The 19,544-nt window shown below is 38.4% G+C and overlaps 1 protein-coding gene across 6 annotated transcripts in view; it reads left to right on the forward strand.

Annotated features, from left to right (window-relative positions):
* Positions 1 to 149: 149 nt before the first annotated feature.
* The window catches only part of LOC118810069 (zinc finger protein 239-like), a 27,742-nt gene continuing 8,347 nt past the window's right edge, over positions 150 to 19,544 (forward strand). The window contains exons 1-3 of one of the 6 annotated variants that reach the window (XM_036573590.1): positions 5,301 to 5,339; positions 7,075 to 7,839; positions 9,496 to 13,576. In XM_036573590.1, coding sequence (XP_036429483.1) covers positions 9,590 to 10,387 — 798 coding nt within the window. In that variant the 5' untranslated portion in view covers positions 5,301 to 5,339; positions 7,075 to 7,839; positions 9,496 to 9,589 and the 3' untranslated portion in view covers positions 10,388 to 13,576. The other 5 variants (XM_036573588.1, XM_036573589.1, XM_036573582.1 and 2 more) reach the window with 5 other exon arrangements.

Here is a 19,544-nt window from a genome sequence, read left to right on the forward strand (position 1 = left end):
AATCAGGAGCTGCTCTGTTGTAAGTAGGGGCTCTAACACTTTTTCACCCTCTTTACGCTGTGTTTAACTGATCTTTAGAGAATCAGGAGCTGCTCTGTTGTAAGTAGGGGCTCTAACACTTTTTCACACTCTTTACTCTGTGTTTAACTGATCTTTAGAGAATCAGGAGCTGCTCTGTTGAAAGTAGGGGCTCTAACACTTTTTCACACTCTTTACTCTGTGTTTAACTGATCTTTAGAGAATCAGGAGCTGCTCTGTTGTAAGTAGGGGTGCTAACACTTTTTCACACTCTTTACTCGGTGTTTAACTGATCTTTAGAGAATCAGGAGCTGCTCTGTTGTAAGTAGGGGCTCTAACACTTTTTCACACTCTTTACTGCTACATTGTAAACAGGGTCTGAGCGCGGCTGAGTAGATTTCTCGTGTCAGTGGTTTTGGATGATCATACTGTTTTATAGCCGGACTTTGGGGTCTTTGATCTGGAATTCGCTCTCCAAACGGAGTGTGAATAGACACGGATGAGGGTGGATATGCAGCTGCACTACAAAAACAAGGTTGTGATCTCATAGAAAATTATGATTAGATCGTTCAGCTTACCCTGGACACTCTTAAATCTGCAAACATAATTAAGGTGTCCATCTCTGACCTCAGTTTGTCAGTTTTCCAGAGATTTTTAAGCAGTGGCAGGAGGCCCACACTTGCTGTTTGTGTATAAACAGCAACCCAGAAATCCTGCTCGTTCTGTCTTTACGGAAACTTATTTGTCTTTTGTGACTGGCTGGATCTCATTGTTCAGGTGGGGAGTGGAGTGGAGCGGATGTAGGGTAGGCAAATTGAAATTTGGCTGTAACAAGAAAAAGAATCGACTCCCTTCGTTTTTACCAAAGAGCCATTCAAAAACCAGATCGATCTCGAACGTCACATCACTACATTTGAAAAAACTATATATACGTAATGGCAATACTTATGACTTTTGTGCTTTTATTATGGTAAATTACGGACAAATGTGAAAATATGTATGAACATGTGTCTGTAAACGTAATTAAAGAGTCCATCTCTGAAATCAGTTTGTCCTATCAGTTTTCCTGAGATATACAGTACATTTGCGTTAATGACATTTATAGTTACTTCATGTTCTAGGTAGAATTTCAGGTTACTTGAAATACACAGTAAAAATGTTATTGCACTTATATTTAAAATTTGTTGAAACTACAACCCAATTCCCAAAAAGTTTGGACGCTGTGTAAAATGTAAATAAATGTAAATAAAAACAGAATGCAATGATTTGCAAACCTCATAGACCCATATTTTATTCACAATACAACACAGAACACGTATCAGATGTTGAAAGTGAGACATTTTACCATTTCATGAAAAACATTAACTCGTTTAGAACTTCATGGCAGCAATGCATCTCAAAAAAGTTGGGACAGGGCCGTGTCTACCATTGTGTAGCATCCCCTTTTAACAACAATCAGTAAACGTCTGGGAAGTGAGGAGACCGACTGCTGGAGTTTTGGGAGAGGAATGTTGTCCCATTCTTGTCTGATGTAGGATTTTAGCTGCTCAACAGTCCTGGGTCTTCTTTGCTGGGTTTTTCATTTCCTGATGAGCCAAATGTTTTCTATTGGTGAATGGTCTGGACTGCAGGCAAGCCAGTTCAGCACCCGAACTGTGGTTTAGCACTGGCTTGCTGAAATATGCCTGGCCTTTACTGAAAGAGACGCTGTCTGGATGGGAGCATATGTTGTTCTAAATCCTCTATATACTGTTCAGCATTGATAGAGCCTTTCCAGATGTGTAAGCTGCCCACGCCATAGGCACCAATGCAGCCCCAGACCATCAGAGATGCAGACTTTTGAACTGTGTGTAAAATATGGGTCCGAGATTTGTGAATTATTGCATTTTGTTCTTATTTACATTTTACACCATGTCCCAACTTTTTTGGAATTGGGATTGTATTTCACTTATTAAGAGAATTTTTGTAGTAAGGTTTTAGATATTAGAAAAAAGGCCTTGGGGGAAAAAAACATCTCAGGCTGTGTACATCAGGCAGTTTTGATCAAATACAGTTTTATGACCAAATTAAAGATGTCATATTATAGCTACACTTTTATTGTGTTCTGCTATTGGACAAATATAGAGCCTTAACTCATATTCTGTGTTTACACCAGTATCCACTTCAGTGCAAGGGACCATATCAACATACTGGAAGAAAAGACATAGTCCCTCACATATTTTTTCTTCCAGTATGTTGATATAGTGAAGGACCTGACTTTTTAAAAAACATTTACTGTAGTTATTTGATGCACGATTACCTGAATAAGAGAATTTTGGGGACAGATGTTCAGCAGATAACTGGATAAACTGCTTGTCACTTTTGTTATTTGACATTGACTTTTTTCCTTTCTTTCTTCCAGAAAGAGAAGACTTCTTATTCCTAAGTCTTCTGCTGCTTCTAGTGTAGTTTCCTACACAGCTTCAAATCCAATTCCACAAACACATCGGGAGTTGCTACAAAGAGCAAAATAATACACTGCGGAAATCAGCTGAAATTTATGTGAGCATGTCATCTGCAAGAAGCTTGAGTACTCAAACAACATCTGTTAGCACAGACAGTACCAGAAGATCACAGAGAAAAATTCAGAAAAACCCAGGCAAGAAGAGAACGTATCACTGTTCAGAGTGTGGGAAGAGTTTTACTGTACAGAGTAGCCTCGAACGACATCAACGCATTCATACAGGAGAGAAACCGTATCACTGCTCAGAGTGTGGAAAGAGTTTTAAACGAAAGAATCATCTCCAATTACACCAGCGTACCCACACAGGAGAGAAGCCGTATGACTGCTTAGAGTGTGGGAAGAGTTTTTCTGTACAGGGTAGTCTCCGACTACACCAGCGCATTCACACTGGAGAGAAACCATATCAGTGCTCCGAGTGTGGGAAGTGTTTTACTGTACAGTGTAGTCTCCACACACACAAGCGCATTCACACTGGAGAGAAACCATATCAGTGCTCTGAGTGTGGAAAGAGGTTTACTGTACAGTGCAGTCTCCAAACACACCAGCGCATTCACACAGGAGAGAAACCGTATCACTGTTCAGAGTGTGGAAAGAGTTTTAATCAACGAGGTTATCTCCGGATACACAGACGCGTTCACACTGGACTAAAACCATATTATTGTTCAGAGTGTGGGAAGAGTTTTACTTCTCAAACAAGACTCCAAACACACCAGCACATTCACACAGGTGAAAAACCATATTGTTGCTCAGAATGTGGGAAGAGTTTTCGAGAGAATGGTACCCTCAAACTACACCAGCGCATTCACACAGGAGAGAAACCGTATAACTGCTTAAAGTGTGGTAAGAAGTTCAGTTCACACAGTTATCTCAAAATACACCAGCGCGTTCATACGGGAGAGAAACCGTATCACTGCTCAGAGTGCAATAAAAGTTTTACTACTCAAAGCAGTCTAAAAGTACACCAGCGCATTCACACAGGAGAGAAACCGTATTCCTGCTCACAGTGTAGGAAAAGTTTTACTCGACTAGGTCATCTGCAAGTACACCAGCGTATTCACACGGGATTAAAACCGTATTACTGTTCAGAATGTGGGAAGAGTTTCAGTGATGAAGGTAATTTTAAGAAACACCAACTAATTCACACAGGAGAGAAACCTCATCACTGCTCAGAGTGTGGGCAGTCCTTCAGACATTCAAAATCTTTAAAGACACACAAGTGCACAAAGAGAAAGGTGAGAACACGTTCTAAGAAAAGAAATTCATTCTAAGAAACATAAAAGGGTTGTTGTCATCAGGGTGCACCAATATCAGTTGTATGCCAATAGTGTTGACCAGTATTTTTCATGTATGTCTGCCCATGATACATGATTATGGAAATCTACCTTCCTGTGGTGACTAGTTTGAACCACAATCTGTCTCACCTGCTCCAGCTTGTTAAAATCTTCAGAAGTCCTTGACTGGATGGATCAGATGAATTAACGTTAGAAAAGTGGGGGCAGCATGTTGGGTGCAGTTTGGAATGAAAATCTGTAGGAAAGTAGATTTGCAGGCAGAAGGTTGTTGACCACTTATTAAAAACTGTTCTACAAGGTTATAAATTTAACTGTCACATCCAAACATCTTTATAATAACCATACTGATGTGATTTGGATACCGTAGTGTATCCCTAGTTTGTGTATAGTGAGGGATGAAGTGGGGTGATACAACAACTATTTCTGTTTTTTAGGGAGTATAAATGGATGTAACCTGTGTTTTTGTTTTTTATGTATGATTATTTTATATGTACGATTATATTATAAAACGGTTGTAAAATTTAGTTCTGTATATCTTACATTTATTATGTTTTAAGCATGTAATAAAATCTCCTTTTATGGTCCATGTTTGAATGTGGACATTTGCCATATTAAGTTTGTGAAGCACGTTTAAAGTCAAAAGTAGTGGTTGCACATGGCAGCACAGTGGAAGTTGGCATTGAGCTCTAAGTTGAGGTTACATGTTCAAGAACCATCAAGACCAACTCTGTACTTTTAGTGTTTTCTCTGCACCCAACACAGCTTATCCAACTAATCAGCTGATGGTCAGCACATGGTAGGCGCACACCCTCCTAAAAAGCTTGTTGTTTGTTAGTTTGTGTATATATGCTATTTTTGTTATTCCATGCGGGGTGGGGATAAGTAGTTTCATTAGACGAATTTCAATTGGCAGGGGTCGCAGGACGTGTTGCTGAATCCAAAAACTGCGTAGTTGGGTGTCCAGTGACTAGTCAGTAGAATCATCATGAATTTTCAGCTGCAGTTTTATAATATCTACCCTGCTGTTTTGTCGTAGTTTAGCAGAAATACATTTTTTTTATCGGCTATTCAATGCAATGTTGTCTCAGTGTTCACCTAAAAGAGCAGACTCATTCATGAATGACATCATCAGTGATCTGTATGTGCCTTTCTGCCTGGTGTTTAATAAAGAGCACTTTTCAGGTGGAAACCCTGCCTGCAGTGAACATCTTGTAAAGCCAGTTATTTTTTTAATGAACCCGTTTCGTATGTCCTCGTTTGTCTGTGTAAACGTTTTCATTTCTACTACTGAGCTAAAACGGCCTTTAGCACAAGTCCTATGGATGCATTCAATAGTAGCGCAGGAGGCGGGATTTACCGGAATACGGGTGGGATGTATATTTAAAAAATCCATATCGGCCGTGATCCCCCCCCCCAATAATATCAGTGAGTCCCGTGCAGCCCAAGTGGGGGCGCTAGTTCTGTAACTGTGGTTCGCCAGAGACAATAATGCGGAGAAGAAGAGCGAGAGAAACAGCTGCTCTGTTGTAAGTAGGGGCTCTAACACTTTTTCACACTCTGTGTTTTGAACTGGTCTTTGGAGGAATGCCTGGACAGATGTTTGCTTTTTTGTGAAGTGGGCTGTGAAATGTCAGCCAGCACAGAAACATGGCCGAGTCGTCTCGCGCAGTGGTTTAGGGTGATCAGTGTTTACAGCTGGACTCTGGGGGTCCTCGGTCTCGCATTTGCTCTCCAGACAGCGGAGTGAACAGACCGGGGTGTCCTTTCTTATCTGTGTGGCTGCAGCAGGTCTTCATTCCAAATAAGCGCGAGCTCAGCTGAGTCTACTCGTTTAATCAGTTGGTCAGTCGGATGATCGTGTGAGCTCACGCTGTGTTGTAATGTGAACCTACAGCCACACCGGCCCAGTGGATTAGATTGGACACCCCCTGGAATAGACAGTGATGAGGGTGGATATGATGAGGTGAGGACTGCTGAAGACCTTTGTTGTGTACATCTTTCAGAGGTGGGAGGGCAGATGGGTCTTATTAAAAGCGGTCAGAATGGTGAGGTGAGGTGAGGCGGGGCCTCCAGAACAAGAGAATCATCTACAAAACAGCAGCCACGTTTACATGCAGTCTAATAATCCGTTAAAGATCCGACTAATAGCTCAGTCGGAATAGGCTAGTCCGATTGAGGCTATTCCGAGTACATTTCTATCCGATTAAACGACGTGGGTAATCCTGCAAATAATCATTTAAATATAAGCATAATAACAATGTAAACGGCTGCATTCCCATATAGAAACTTTAATTACGTGAGAAAGTTTATAACCTTCAGCATGGCGGGAGCAGAAACTCTTATTTCAAGTTAAATACTGCTAGGGGTCATCCAAAAAAAGCACAAATTTTAAAACACAAAAAAAATCTTATATTATTATTATTATGTATGGAACGTCCCTTCATAAAACCAGACTATCACTGATAACTTGGCAGATTTCTGACTTGTGATGGTTTGCATAAATGCAAGCAGTTTGTAGTCTGTATTGAGTAGTTTAATATGGTGCAAATTGTCAGTATTTTTGGAATCTTAACCAGGTTTGGGTATCAATAATAATAATTGTTTTGTTGTTGATGTAAGTGTAAAATTGGTATCTATTTTAGTAAATTCATTACACAGTGACGTTCTAAGAGAATTCCAAAAGTGTCTGTAAAATTAGCAGTGAAACCATCAGAACCAGAAGATTTGTCTAAAGATGAACAGATCAGTGCTCCATCCAACTCTTCCATTGACAGTTCAGCTTCACATATATTATGAAACATTTCATCAATCTGAGGAATAAAATCTACAGTACTATTCAAAAAATGCATCAATATCTGATTCTGAAAAGGACAAAGTTTACAACTCCTTATAATATGAATAAATTTCTTTAGCAATTAATCTTGGATCAGAACATTTCTACATCATTGATAATTCGAGTTTTAACAGCGTTCCTCTTATTCTTTTTCAAGTATACAAAAATAAGCTGTTTCTTTCTTCCACCCATTTTGCTTGATCTAATGTAAGCACCCTTTGCCCTTCTGATATAAATCTTGTCTAATGTTGATTGAAGGTTTACCAACTATTGATTGTTCTCATTCCCTGATCTTCACTGACAAAGTATGTTTATATGTTTAATTAATTCAGCTTCTCTTAAATTATAATAATGGTACAGAAAATTACTGTAATGCCTTGAAAATGTTGAATCTTACGTGATAAATTCCTATTTCTCTGTGTTTGTAGAAACCTCCAACATATTATTTGATACCAGCCGATAGTCAATACGAGGACAGGATGAGGCATTTGGGCTAAACCAAGAATACCAGTGACAGTCAGGATTCAACATGCGCTGAGGATCTACTAATGACTGAGATAAAATTAATTCACTAATAACCAAATTAGAATGATGGTCTTCAAATTTGCTAGGATAGCAGTCTAGATAATCGTCTGACCATTTTAAAACCACCACCTAAAACACTTTCAGTAAACAGTGCAGCTTTCAAATCTATGAGAACACCTGTTATCTCTAATATAAGGAGACTATTTAAAGCTAAGTTATTTTAACCTTTAACATTGCCTTTGATAACAATGTTATCCTCTACATTTATAACTACAAAACAGCCAGTGCCCAGTTTCGTCCATCTTGGTAGTGATCAACTTTCCAGGGAAACTGTTAAGTAGGGTAGCAAGTTAAGCCATGAGAAACACTATTTTATCTCCCCATTGATTTACCCAAAACTTTTCGTCCTCGGTGCAAGAATGAGTTTCCTGGAGCAGCACACAATTTGCTTTTTTACCCTTACAAAACAAAAAACAGATTTTCTTTTCATGTTGTCTCTAAGACCTCACGCATTCAATGAAACAATGTTTAGTGCACAACTGAAAGAAAAGGGAGCTGAAACTGGTCTGCAGAGGAGACGAAGTTTAAGCTCTGAACTTCAAAAGACAGCGGTGAGACGGGCATTTCAGAACATGATGTCTTCCTTTTCTTTAGTAAGTAAATGTGAAGTACGTTTTCCTGAGTCTGACTTCATTTTAACGCAATAAAAAAGGCTGCGCCAAATGAAAACTCGGGTCACTCCTGCTGTTTGTCTCCCTCTGACTCGTGATGCTTGTTGTCATAGTAGGGTCTAAAATAAGTGGTGCTTATATACACATACGTGTAATTTTGGATCTGATTACATGTAATGTGCATGTAAACAGATTTTCTAGCAGGTTGTTGAGTAGAGTGAGCATATAAATACCTCAGTCTTGATCTGTAATCAGAGTGTATTCATTCGGATTGGTAAAAATCTTTGCATGTAAACACAACCAGTGAGTATTTATGCAGCTGCACTAAAAAACAAGGCTGTGCTCTCACTGAAAGTTGTGATTAGATCATTAAGTTTACCCTGGAAATACTCAGATCTGCACATCTGCAAATTGCCAAGTTTATTATTGCAGGCTCTATTTTTTTGGTAGCAAAATATGTGATTAAAATATCAAAAGAATGTATTAAGCTAAGCCATTTAACTATTAACTGTAACTATTGTTATGTTCGTAAATTGTTAGTACTCCCTGCTAGAAAAAAAACAGTATATGTTGTTTTGGATGTTGGTATGTAGGTCAACTGGTATGATGGGTGCCAGATTCCATACTGGTCTGTGCTGTTTTTGTTTGTTTGTTTGTTTGTTTTTCTCCCAGCAGGGCTGCTGCTTGTCTAAAAACAGTCATTTAAAATTTCTTTTCTTGCATCCTGCTTATATGATTTGCATACTTTTATTGTGGCAAAACGTAAAGAAGTATCTGTATCTGTTTCTGTATATGTAATTAAGGAGTCTATCTCTGACATCAGTTTGTCCAATCAATCATCAATCACTCCTCAGGCATACAATACACGTACATTGATGACACTGACAGTTGTGTGTAAATATTCAGATTATATGAAAAACAGTAGAAACAGCATTGGTTGCACATTTTAAAAACTGTTGGGAGCAAAATGAAAAAAAATTATTATTAAAAGTGACATCATTATCACTGGGTATCATTCTGTGGCCAATCAGCATTAAATTCTGGGTTGGATACTGGAGGGAAAATGAAGAATGAATCAGATCCAGTGCTGTAACAAATCTATCCTGAAATAGCTCTCACTCAGCACTGTGTGGTGTCCTGTTGTTAACTGGGTATTTCTTCCTGTTGGGTAGTACAGTGTTTTGAGTAGTTTGGGTATGATGGTCTATTTCTAGAGATTCTAGAGACTTAATTTTAAAGCTTTGTAGTTTTAAATTCCACATTCATAGTTCCTACATGGTTGCACGTGGTGCTGCAGGCAGACGTCATGCCTGTATAAATAGCTGCCTGTGAGATACAGTGTACGCCTTTGGACACTTACAGTTTCATGGCCAAATTCAAGATGAGGTCGTACTACAGCCACATGGTTACCTGAATAAGAGGACAGGCCTAGCATCAGCATTGAGAAAGTGGCATTGTGTATTTTTGATTTACGTTCACTAATGATTTATTTTGGGCCATTCTCCCAAACAGAACTTCAGAGACTTTTACAGAGAAAAAAGTTAAAGTGTTACTACAGTTAGGTTTCTTCCTCATGACTAACACACTTTAGTCCCTGATATCAGTACCTGAATTTTGCATGAATTTTCTTTTTTTTTCCCCCTTTCTCTTCAGCTCCTAGGGTTCACTTTCCTACGCAGTTCAAGTTTCCCTCTCAGACACATCAGGAGACACCACCAAGAGGAATACATCACACATTACTGAAAACATGGCTTCCACAGAAAACCCAGGGCCTCAGTTGGCTTCCTGTACTGTCCGTGTTAACACAGGCCGCCGCCGAACGCGGAAACCTGCAAGCAAGGAGAGAATTCATCACTGTTCAGAGTGTGGGAAGAGTTTTACTAGACACAGTCATCTCAAAACACACCAGCGCATTCACACAGGAGAGAAACCGTATCAGTGCTCCGTGTGTGGGAAGAGTTTTAATCAGAAGGGTCATCTCCAAATACACCAGCGCATTCATGTAGAAGAGAAACTGTACCACTGCTTACAGTGTGGAATAGGTTTTACTGACAGACGTGATCTCCAGTTACACCAGCGCATTCACACAGAAAGGAAGCCGTATGGCTGCTCAGAGTGTGGAAGGAGTTTTACTTTACAGAGTCATCTCAGAATACATCAGCGCATTCACACAGGAGAGAAACCGCATCAGTGCTCAGTGTGCGGGAGGAATTTTAGTGTACGGAGTCATCTTCGAACACATCAACGCATTCACACTGGAGAGAAACCGTATCAGTGCTCAGAGTGTGGGAAGAATTTTAGTCAAAAGACTCATCTCCGAACGCACCAGCGCATTCACACAGGAGAAAAACCCTATCACTGTTCAGAGTGTGGGAAGAGTTTTCATCAACAGGGTAATCTCTTGGCACATCAGCGCATTCACACAGGAGAGAAACCGTATTACTGCTCTGATTGTGGGAAGAGTTTTCATCAACAAGGTCATCTCCAGACACATCAGTGCATTCACATGGAAGAGGGAAGAGTTTTTGAAACCGACCTAATTTGAGAACACACCAGTTCATTCACAACAGAGAGGATATAGTACTGATCAGAGTGTGGGCAGAGCATCAGGAATTTGAAATCTTGAAAAGAAACAGAAGTGCACTTAAAAGAAGACTGTGTTTCAGCTGAGGTATAAAGGGATGTTAGTGGAGACTGTTCTGATGTCTGTCAGCAATTACCAGGCTTTTACTCTAATGAAAACTCTAATGGACTCAGGTTGGGCATAGATTGAGAAATGAACATGCACCGCCTGCAAAAATCCAATGAAATCTGCTTCACCCACCAGATATTGTGCATTACGTAGTATAAGTTATATAGAATCAACCTAGGCTGCTGCTGATGTTGAAAGCAAAGATGTGTTAAAACTATGGCCTCTGCCCTGTGGTCTCTGGTCTCACAGACTTTGGATGTACTCTCAATGATGCTCACTTAAGTGCTCAATGCCATACCATCTAATCTGTGAGGCAGCTTGCCTGCAAAAATATTAAAAAGAGCTCTAATGAGAGGGAAATTCAGCTTGAGCTATGATTAATCCTGACACCAAAATCTGCGCAAGACATTCTTTGTCTAAAATATTCCTTAATTTGTCAAAGTATCATTGTTCGTCTAAAACATCGAATCTAAGACATCATTATGTAATCACATGTTTCACTATCAGTTTTGTGTAACTATACTAGCAAAGTCTGCTAAAGCATGCAGCCTTTCTGGAAGTTCTATAAAAAGTCAGCATTATCTCCCTTACAGCCTAGATGAATGGTGGAATTGGACCCCTGCGGCCCTGTGGCCTTTCTCCTAGTCTGTAGAAGACTGTAGGTATGGACTGGGCAATGGTGTGATCCATACAGAATGAATTACTCAAAAACCTGTAGTAGCATTAATGTTGCCATAATTTCAGTGAGCAAACTTGCTAAGTGTAACATGGATAATGTGCAGGAATGCTAGCGAAATCGTCTTCTGTTTGAAAAATTGACAAATGAGACAAGATTGTAACTTGTTCAGAATTACCATAATATCTAAGAGCTACGTAAACCTGTCTGTTTGGATTCATTCATTATGTAGTGATGCTTAATTGAAATGAAGTGAATTATCAAGGATATCCCACCTAGAAGGCGGATTTATCTGTATCAATCAATGACAGCAGTTGGATAACATGTTTGAAAACACTGTTTATGGAGATGGAACAGTGACAAGTTGAATTTCAGATCGGCTTTCATAATAATAGTCCTTTATAATTGTACTGATTATATACAAATTAATGTAATTTAACACTACAAAACATTTACTGAACATTCTGCCTATTTATTATTATTATTATTATTATTAATTATTATTATTATTATTATTATTACTGTTATTGTCGTAGTATGGATTATAAGTATTATTAGTGGTACTCTCTCATTAGTTGCAATAGTGGTGATAATACTAGTTGTAGTAGTTTTTGCAGTAGTATCAAACTTCTGTTACACATCTAATAAACTGCCTAATAAGTAACATGTTTTCAGTGTTAAAACAGTGCTCACTAGTTGTTGTGATGCTAACTCTAGCTAAGCTTGCTTTCTGATCTTTTCTGGAGTGAAGGCAGTGTGTAAATCAAGTATTCACACCTGTCTCTGACATCTATACGGTGATTTCTTTCCCCAGGCAAATTGGTCATAAACATTATCCCCATGGAAATATAATCCCATCTGAATAGCACAACTGACTGATGAGAAGTTAGACAGAATCGAGTCTGGAGCTGTTAGCCAAGATAGCATTTGAACCCCAGCCAGCTTCACAGTACTGGCCTAGTAAGCACTGTGTAACCTTAATTGTTTTTGGATAAATATTTTAGCTATTATAGAGTGAGAAAATCTCACTGTTTTATTTTCAGGTCACTAGTGTTACATCTGAAGTTAATGTTTTAATTTATGTTCTGCTCAATCTCATTTCATGCATTAATGGCTTATAGAATTTTCATAACCACCATCATTGAAAACAGCCCTCTAACATTTTACATCTACAGACAGATGTACTTAAAACTCGATGCAAGAAATCAATTTTGTTTCTGTCAGCAATCCTACGTTCACATGTGTATTTTAAAAAATATATAGAGAGGCTGAACATTAAAATATTGATTCTTGTTTTTCACAGCCCAAATTTTCAATGTTATCCTTTATATTTTCTGATTTAATTAGATTTTAATTTAGGAAATTACTGTAAAAGGTTTGACATTTTCTCTTGTTATTTACATATCTGTATGGATATATTAATAATTTTGTCTGTTATGCTTGTGTAATGGTGCCTTAGTTTGTATTGCTTGAATTGTGTGTCTTTTGTCTCTTTATGATTTGAAGATGCAGTGGATGGAATTTTCTTCTGTGGTCTGAGAAGAAATTTCCGTGCTCTACTTTTCTGTATTTAAGCATAAGAACTTTTCTATGGTCTAGAAAGCTGCCAGCTGTTAAATGGCCATTATGTAGTGAATATTTAGAAATGTGATGTTTTACTCTTCACAGAAACATGGAGCCTGTTTAAACTTTGCATTAACATGTTAAGTGTCTGGATTGTATCTGGAGAAACTTTGGCTCAGATTTCATTTACACCTCATTAAAATGTGTCCCCCAGTGTGACCAGATGAGAACCAATTGTACTTTTCCCATGTAAAATGCAGACCAATGTGTACATCTTTTCCACTTTCCCTGTTGAGCGATCCGATCATGATCCGATCACAGTGCGCTCTGGAGGTGCTTAGCTTTGACTTTTCATGTGGTCAAGTGCAGTCCTAATGTGATCCAATTACCAAAAACATGTCAATGCAAGGTGTAAACAGGCCCTAGTGACCCTGAGACCAAGTCAGGTGAGAGGATAAGGTCAGTAATCAGCAGTACTTCTGGAACAATACAAACTACAAGATTATATAGAGCCTGGCAGAGTTTTATTCGTTATTAGGATAGACAGCAGGAAGGTACTAGAGAGTAAAGGGTAAAATGGAGCTGCCATCAGAAAAAAATCAGCTCTTACCTGTATTATTGTTTTTCCCAGTTATGCCATGGTCTATTCTTTTGTTTTTGATTCTTTGATTTTCACTTAATTCTTTATTTTCAAGTTAAGTCTGGAAAATAATTATCAAACTCTGTAACAATTGTATGGATAATAATTGACATAATCTGCCATCACACAGTAGTGATTAATAAACATTTTTGTTTTACACGTATTTTGACTTTTTTTATTTTGTGTCGATATCAGTATACTTATGATGATGTGATCAGATACCCTACAGGAAATTATAACTATTGTCCTTTCAAAAGACTTATTTAGCAGCAGTCTATAGGTAGCAGTACAGCATTGTTGTGCAGTTTTCATTCTCCAGAAGAGGGCAGTAGATCTTAGTACAGCTCTGTTCACTGATTACGTCACCAAAGCAATTGACCATGTGTTAGCCTGAGACGCTACGGCCAGAAAGATGTACACGGACCATCTGATCTAACTTTTACACTAAGATAGGGCTGCTGCAACTGATCAATTAATTGGGTATCATTGATAAAAAAGTACTTTGCAATAACTCTTGTTATTGGTTAGTTGGACTTACAACACTTCCTGTTAAATATTAGTTAATAACATAACCTAAAATTAGAATTTTCTGTAGATTTCATATTATTTTTAGTATTGCGTAAAATTACTTTTTAGTATTGTGTAAAGTTAGTCAATGATCAGAAAAGGTTAAACATGGGCCTCATTTGGGCTGTACACTGGGCCCAGTGTGGTCTGTAGGTGGGCTGTAAACGTGCGACATTTATGGATTTGCTGATGTGTGAGAGACTATTGTGTTTCTACTAGAGCTTGCACTAAACTTGTGTTGGTTTTTTACGTCAAGTGCAGACTAAATACTTTTTTCTGCTGCTCCAGACAACTAACCAGCACGTTTATGGAGTTTAGCACTCTATATATTCAAAAACGTAAGAAAATTGTCAAAATAAAGAAATCTGCTTTGTACATTGTGATCATTTTCTATAACACTATGATTAAGCACCATCAATGAACTTAGCCCTTGTACTTGTATTTACATCTGGTATGTTTTTCAATGATATCTAGTTTAATGTTTTGTTTAGTTTAATGGTTATAAAAATATTTGTTCTGAAACATGTTGATTGTCATTTGATCTGCTGCGTCTTTGTTCAAGAGAAACCCCAGTACTGCCTGTAGGCATGAGATAAATATAAATCTAAACTCACTTGGACACTTTATATGGCTGTCAGCTTCCTTATTTAAATTTTGGCAGGTTATGTATAGCCATCTGTTGGAAACCGAGGTTATTGCATTTATAGCGCCATGTAAATCATTAAGAAGATGCAGGAATGTCTTAAGCAATAAAAATTGATGAAAATATTTTAAGGAATAAATAATGGCTGATTTAGTCATAAAACTCATGAAAATGTACCTCCATGCACGTATTTGTTTACAATCTGATGTTGCCTGCTCCAACATGGCAGACGCACAAACGTATCACCTCAGGTTATAAACCACATGCTAACAATATAAATGGAGTTGCATTTATCGAAGTCCATAAAGATCAGGCCAAACTAAAAGCCGTACCATAAGTACCACTGACAGGTCTGCAGTGGTGTGACTTTGTAACTAACACAAAAAGTGAACTCAGAATACAGCAAATTTGGAGAGATGTTTTCATAACATTACTGAGAGACAAGTTAAATTTCTTTTATTACAACTTATACATGTCCTTCCATGTGTTTAAGGTACTGAAGCATATAACATATTCTATGTATATAGCAAATGATGAATATAGTACTGTGTACACAGTGGTATTGCAGGTCCAGGACTAGGACAGGGAACCACTGTGTACGTTCATTTAATGTTTCTATAAGTGTTTGTAATACATCTGTATAAATGCTGGATCTCACAAGGTTTTACCAATTTTAGTAGTTTTACTTGTTCTGTACACAAGAAGTTTGAAAGTAAATACATAAGAAATAACGTGAACAGCAGACTTGATATTTATTGTTCACAAAATAAAATCCTGAATTAAAAAATATTTAAATCATTCAGTCACGGCTCAGTAAAAATTGGTCCTTGGTAATTTACCATAAAACAGCAATTATGGCAGATTAGATTGATGCTTCCAGACAGGCTGAGAGGCACAGTAGAATCCCAGTTGTGGTTTTCTTTATGCATAGCACTGTTTCCACAAAGATTCTGAGATGGACAATTGCCTGTGTTTCTTCATAGTCCTTTTTGCTGGACTGTTTTCCATGTTTAAACGGTGCGATGTTTAGTCTCGCGCCCTTAACTGCCAGCATTTCTTTGATGACAAAACCCTTGCCTGCCATGACCTCATGTCCAGGTTTCAGTAGGTTTATAACATCAGACTTCCTTGTCAGAAATTGAACCCTAACCCTAACCAAATTGAAAAGGCTAGAAATGAATCTCACTGTACCGCATGGTGCAACTCCAAGTAGACCTTTAAACATGGTGTTGTTTTTTGCAGTTGGAGAAGGTCTGAGAGTGAAGTGGTAGAGCGGTGGCACTTTCACAGCAAATTTCTGTGCAGTCAAGTGTGACGCTCACTTTTGGGCTGCACAGTCTAAATTTCTGTGGCTTGGAGTCATCCACCTGTCGGATGGTCGTCCAAATGGGTACTGGACCCAGCACAAAGAACAGGTAATTTATCCATGCGATGATTATTCTTCTAACTGTAGCAGTGCTTACTCCACACATCAGCAATTACCTTCTCCTTAAGTCCAGCAACTACACAAGGGCAACAGATTAACAGTTCATCTAGCAGCTAGGAGACTCTCCTTACAGGGCTTAGTGTTGGGAAAGCTGCTTCTCCAATTCTTTATGCTTTGGTCCAATAAAGAAGCTGTGTGGTGAACGAAGTGATGGACTCCCAAAAAATCTTAATTACTTGCTGAGAAGGGAAGAATCTGGTGCAATACCTGATGGTCTCATCAGAAACACAAAATCTGCTTAGGGTGGTTAACGACTCCACAGACGTATCTTGTGCAATCTATCCTCCAGCTCTTCGAAATACTGCAGGGCCTCATCCAGAGCACCTATAAAATATGTGAAAATCATTATTATAAAGTGTTGCATTACAGTACACTGTAATCATAATCCAATGTACTTATAAAGGTTTTTATCTATGATAAAACTAATTGCACATATTATCTGTTTAGAAATTCAGAGTTTAGAAATACATCTGAGTACCAATATGAAGTATTCATATAAATCATGAAGCATTTAAGTGGCTCTCACAAAACAGATGAAACCAATATTTTGCTATTAACGCTATTAGTTGATAATCTTATGCAAAATAACTATGTCCAATAAAACAAGATTCACCACGATAACTGGCAAGAAAACCAAATCTTTCTAACAAATAACTAGTATACAACCCCATTTCCCAAAAAGTTGGGACGCTGGGCAAAATGTAAATAAAAACAAAAAGCAGTGAAAACGATTTGAACCCTATATTTCATTGAAAATATTACAAAGACAACATATCAAATGCTGAAACTGGGAAATTTTGTGTTTTGTGTTTGTGTAAAATATTTGCCCATTTTGAATTTGATTCCAACAACACGTTCCAAAAAAGTTGTGACGGGTCAACAAAAGGCTGGTAAAGTTGTATAATGCTAAAAAACACCAGGTGGTTGATTGGCAGCAGGTCAGTAACATGATTGGGTATAAAAAGAGCATCTCAGAGAGGCGGAGTCTTTCAGAAGTAAAGATGAGGAGGGGTTCACCACTCTGTGAAAGACTGCACCATCAAATAGTGCAACAATTCAAGAATAACGTTTCTCAACATAAAACAACAAAGAACTTTTTTGCTTTTCATCATCTACGGTACATAATATCATTAAAAGATTCAGAGAATCAGGAGAAATCTCTGTATGTAAGGGACGAGGCCAAAAACCAGTATTTGCTGGCCATGACCTTTGGGACCTCAGACGGCACTGCATTAAAACCAGACATGATTCTGTAGTGGAAATCACTGCATGGGCTCAGAAACACTTCTGAAAATCACTGTCTGTGTAAACAGTTCATCACTGCAGCCAGAAATGGAAGTTAAAACTCTAAAACGCAAAGAAAAAACTGCACATAAACAGGATCCAGAAATGCTGCCACCTTCTCTGGGTCTGGGCACATTTAAATGGACTGAGGGGAAGTGGAAAAGTGTCCTGTGGTCTGATGAATCAACATTTGAAATTCTTTTTTGGAAATCATGGACACTGTGTCCTCCAGGCTAAAGACCACTCAGCTTGTTATCAGTGCACAGTTCAAAAGCCAGTATTCATGACGGTACAGGGGTGCATTAGTGCACAGGGCATGGGTGACGTGCACATCTGTGAAGGCACCATTAATGCTGAACAACAGATACATGTTTTGGCAACATATGCTGCCGTCCAGATGACGTCTTTTTCAGGGAAGGCCTTGATTATTTCAGTAAGACAATGACAAACCACATTCCGCATGTATTACAAAAGCATGGCTCCGTATTAAAAGAGTCCGGGTGCTAAACTGACCTGCCTGCAGTCCAGACCTGTCACCACTGATAACATTTGGCACATTATGAAATGAAAAATACAACAAAAGTGACACTGAACTGTTGAGCAGCTGAAATCCTATAACAAACAAGAACAGGAAAACATTTCACTTTCAAAACTACAGCAGTGTCTCCTCAGTTCCCAAATGCTTACAGAGTGTTGTTAAAAGAAGAGGTGATGAAACACAGTGGTAAACAGGCCCCCGTCCCAACTTTTTTGGAACGCGTTGTTGGCATCAAATTCAAAATGGGCAGATATTTTTCAAAAAACAATAAAATTTCTCAGTTTTAACATTTGATATGTTGTCTTTGGAGTATTTTCCTTTAAAAACATGGTTTACATGATATGCATATCATTGCATTCTAGTTTTATTTACATTCTGCACAGCGTCCCAACTTTTTTGGAAATGGGGTTGTACTAGTAGTAGACACAACATAAAGGTAAATGTGCATACATACAGGGGGGAGGGATGTGTGCTGCGTAGTCATGGTCCATAGTGCCACAGCAGTTTTCCACAACCACCAGCTCCAGTAAAGGAGCATCTACTCCCCTCCAAGAGCTTGCTCCCTGAAATGCTGATAGCTTTCGAGGAGGGACATGAAAACCGACTTTCAACCACAAACTTCCTTCAACATAGTCTGCAGCAGAGAAATGCTGGCAGCACTCAAAGGTAAAAGTTTCCACCTCATCCCTCCGAACTGCACGCACCCTTTTTTCTCAGCAAGCTGGAAACCCATGGAAACTGAGATAAGATTGTTTTTGTTACGAGTTCAGACACCGAGGTCAGCCATCTTTGTTTGTTTGGCTGAAGCGGAGTACCACGGTAACGAGCACTTCCAGCGGAAAGAATGCGGAATTGTGAAAAGGGCCTATAATTGACAGATTCATTCCAGCTCTCTAGCCAATTACTGAATCGCTTATGTCCACCTAAACGAGAAAACTATGACGCTATGTTTTTTCAGATAACCTTTTCAGTCTTGTTTGGACAAATGCGTAATAGTTTTAGACATATAATGGCATTACTGAGCTACACAACATGGCTTGAAATCCTCTCACATTCATTCCTGTTTGCTAACTAAATTGCAATTAAGTAGTTATTTTACCATGAGTTAACAAGCACAATGACAGATCAAACTTTGTCTGGCTATTTTAACCTCTCTGGTTGGTCTGTAGTCACTGCTGTAATTCTATTGTGCACAGTTTTGTCAGATCTATCCTTGACTGTATTTACAGTAAATTAAGATGATTCAGAGTAATGTATATGATTGAACACTGCATAAATTTAATTTATTAAAGAATATTATTACTGACACCTCCTACATTTATTATTATCTTTATTATTTTAAGAAGGATGGTGAGAACAGCCAGTACGCAGCCAGCTGGACCCCTTGAAGAGGAGGAGGTGGAGCTGAAGAGCACAGGCCTGATTTTTGGACAGTTACTTTATCTATTAATTATATATATATAAATATATATACAATAACATATAGGTAATTATAGTCAGAAGAGACACAGGACAGGGAAGAGCTCTTAACGCAACTACTGTAAAGTGAAACTGGTTTTGGAAGAATGTGCTGGATTATAATCCTCTGTTTCATGTCTGGGTAAAACAATCAC

Source organism: Colossoma macropomum, unplaced genomic scaffold (genome assembly GCF_904425465.1).
Source record: "Colossoma macropomum unplaced genomic scaffold, Colossoma_macropomum, whole genome shotgun sequence".
In the NCBI taxonomy this organism is placed as follows: Eukaryota; Metazoa; Chordata; class Actinopteri; order Characiformes; family Serrasalmidae; genus Colossoma; species Colossoma macropomum.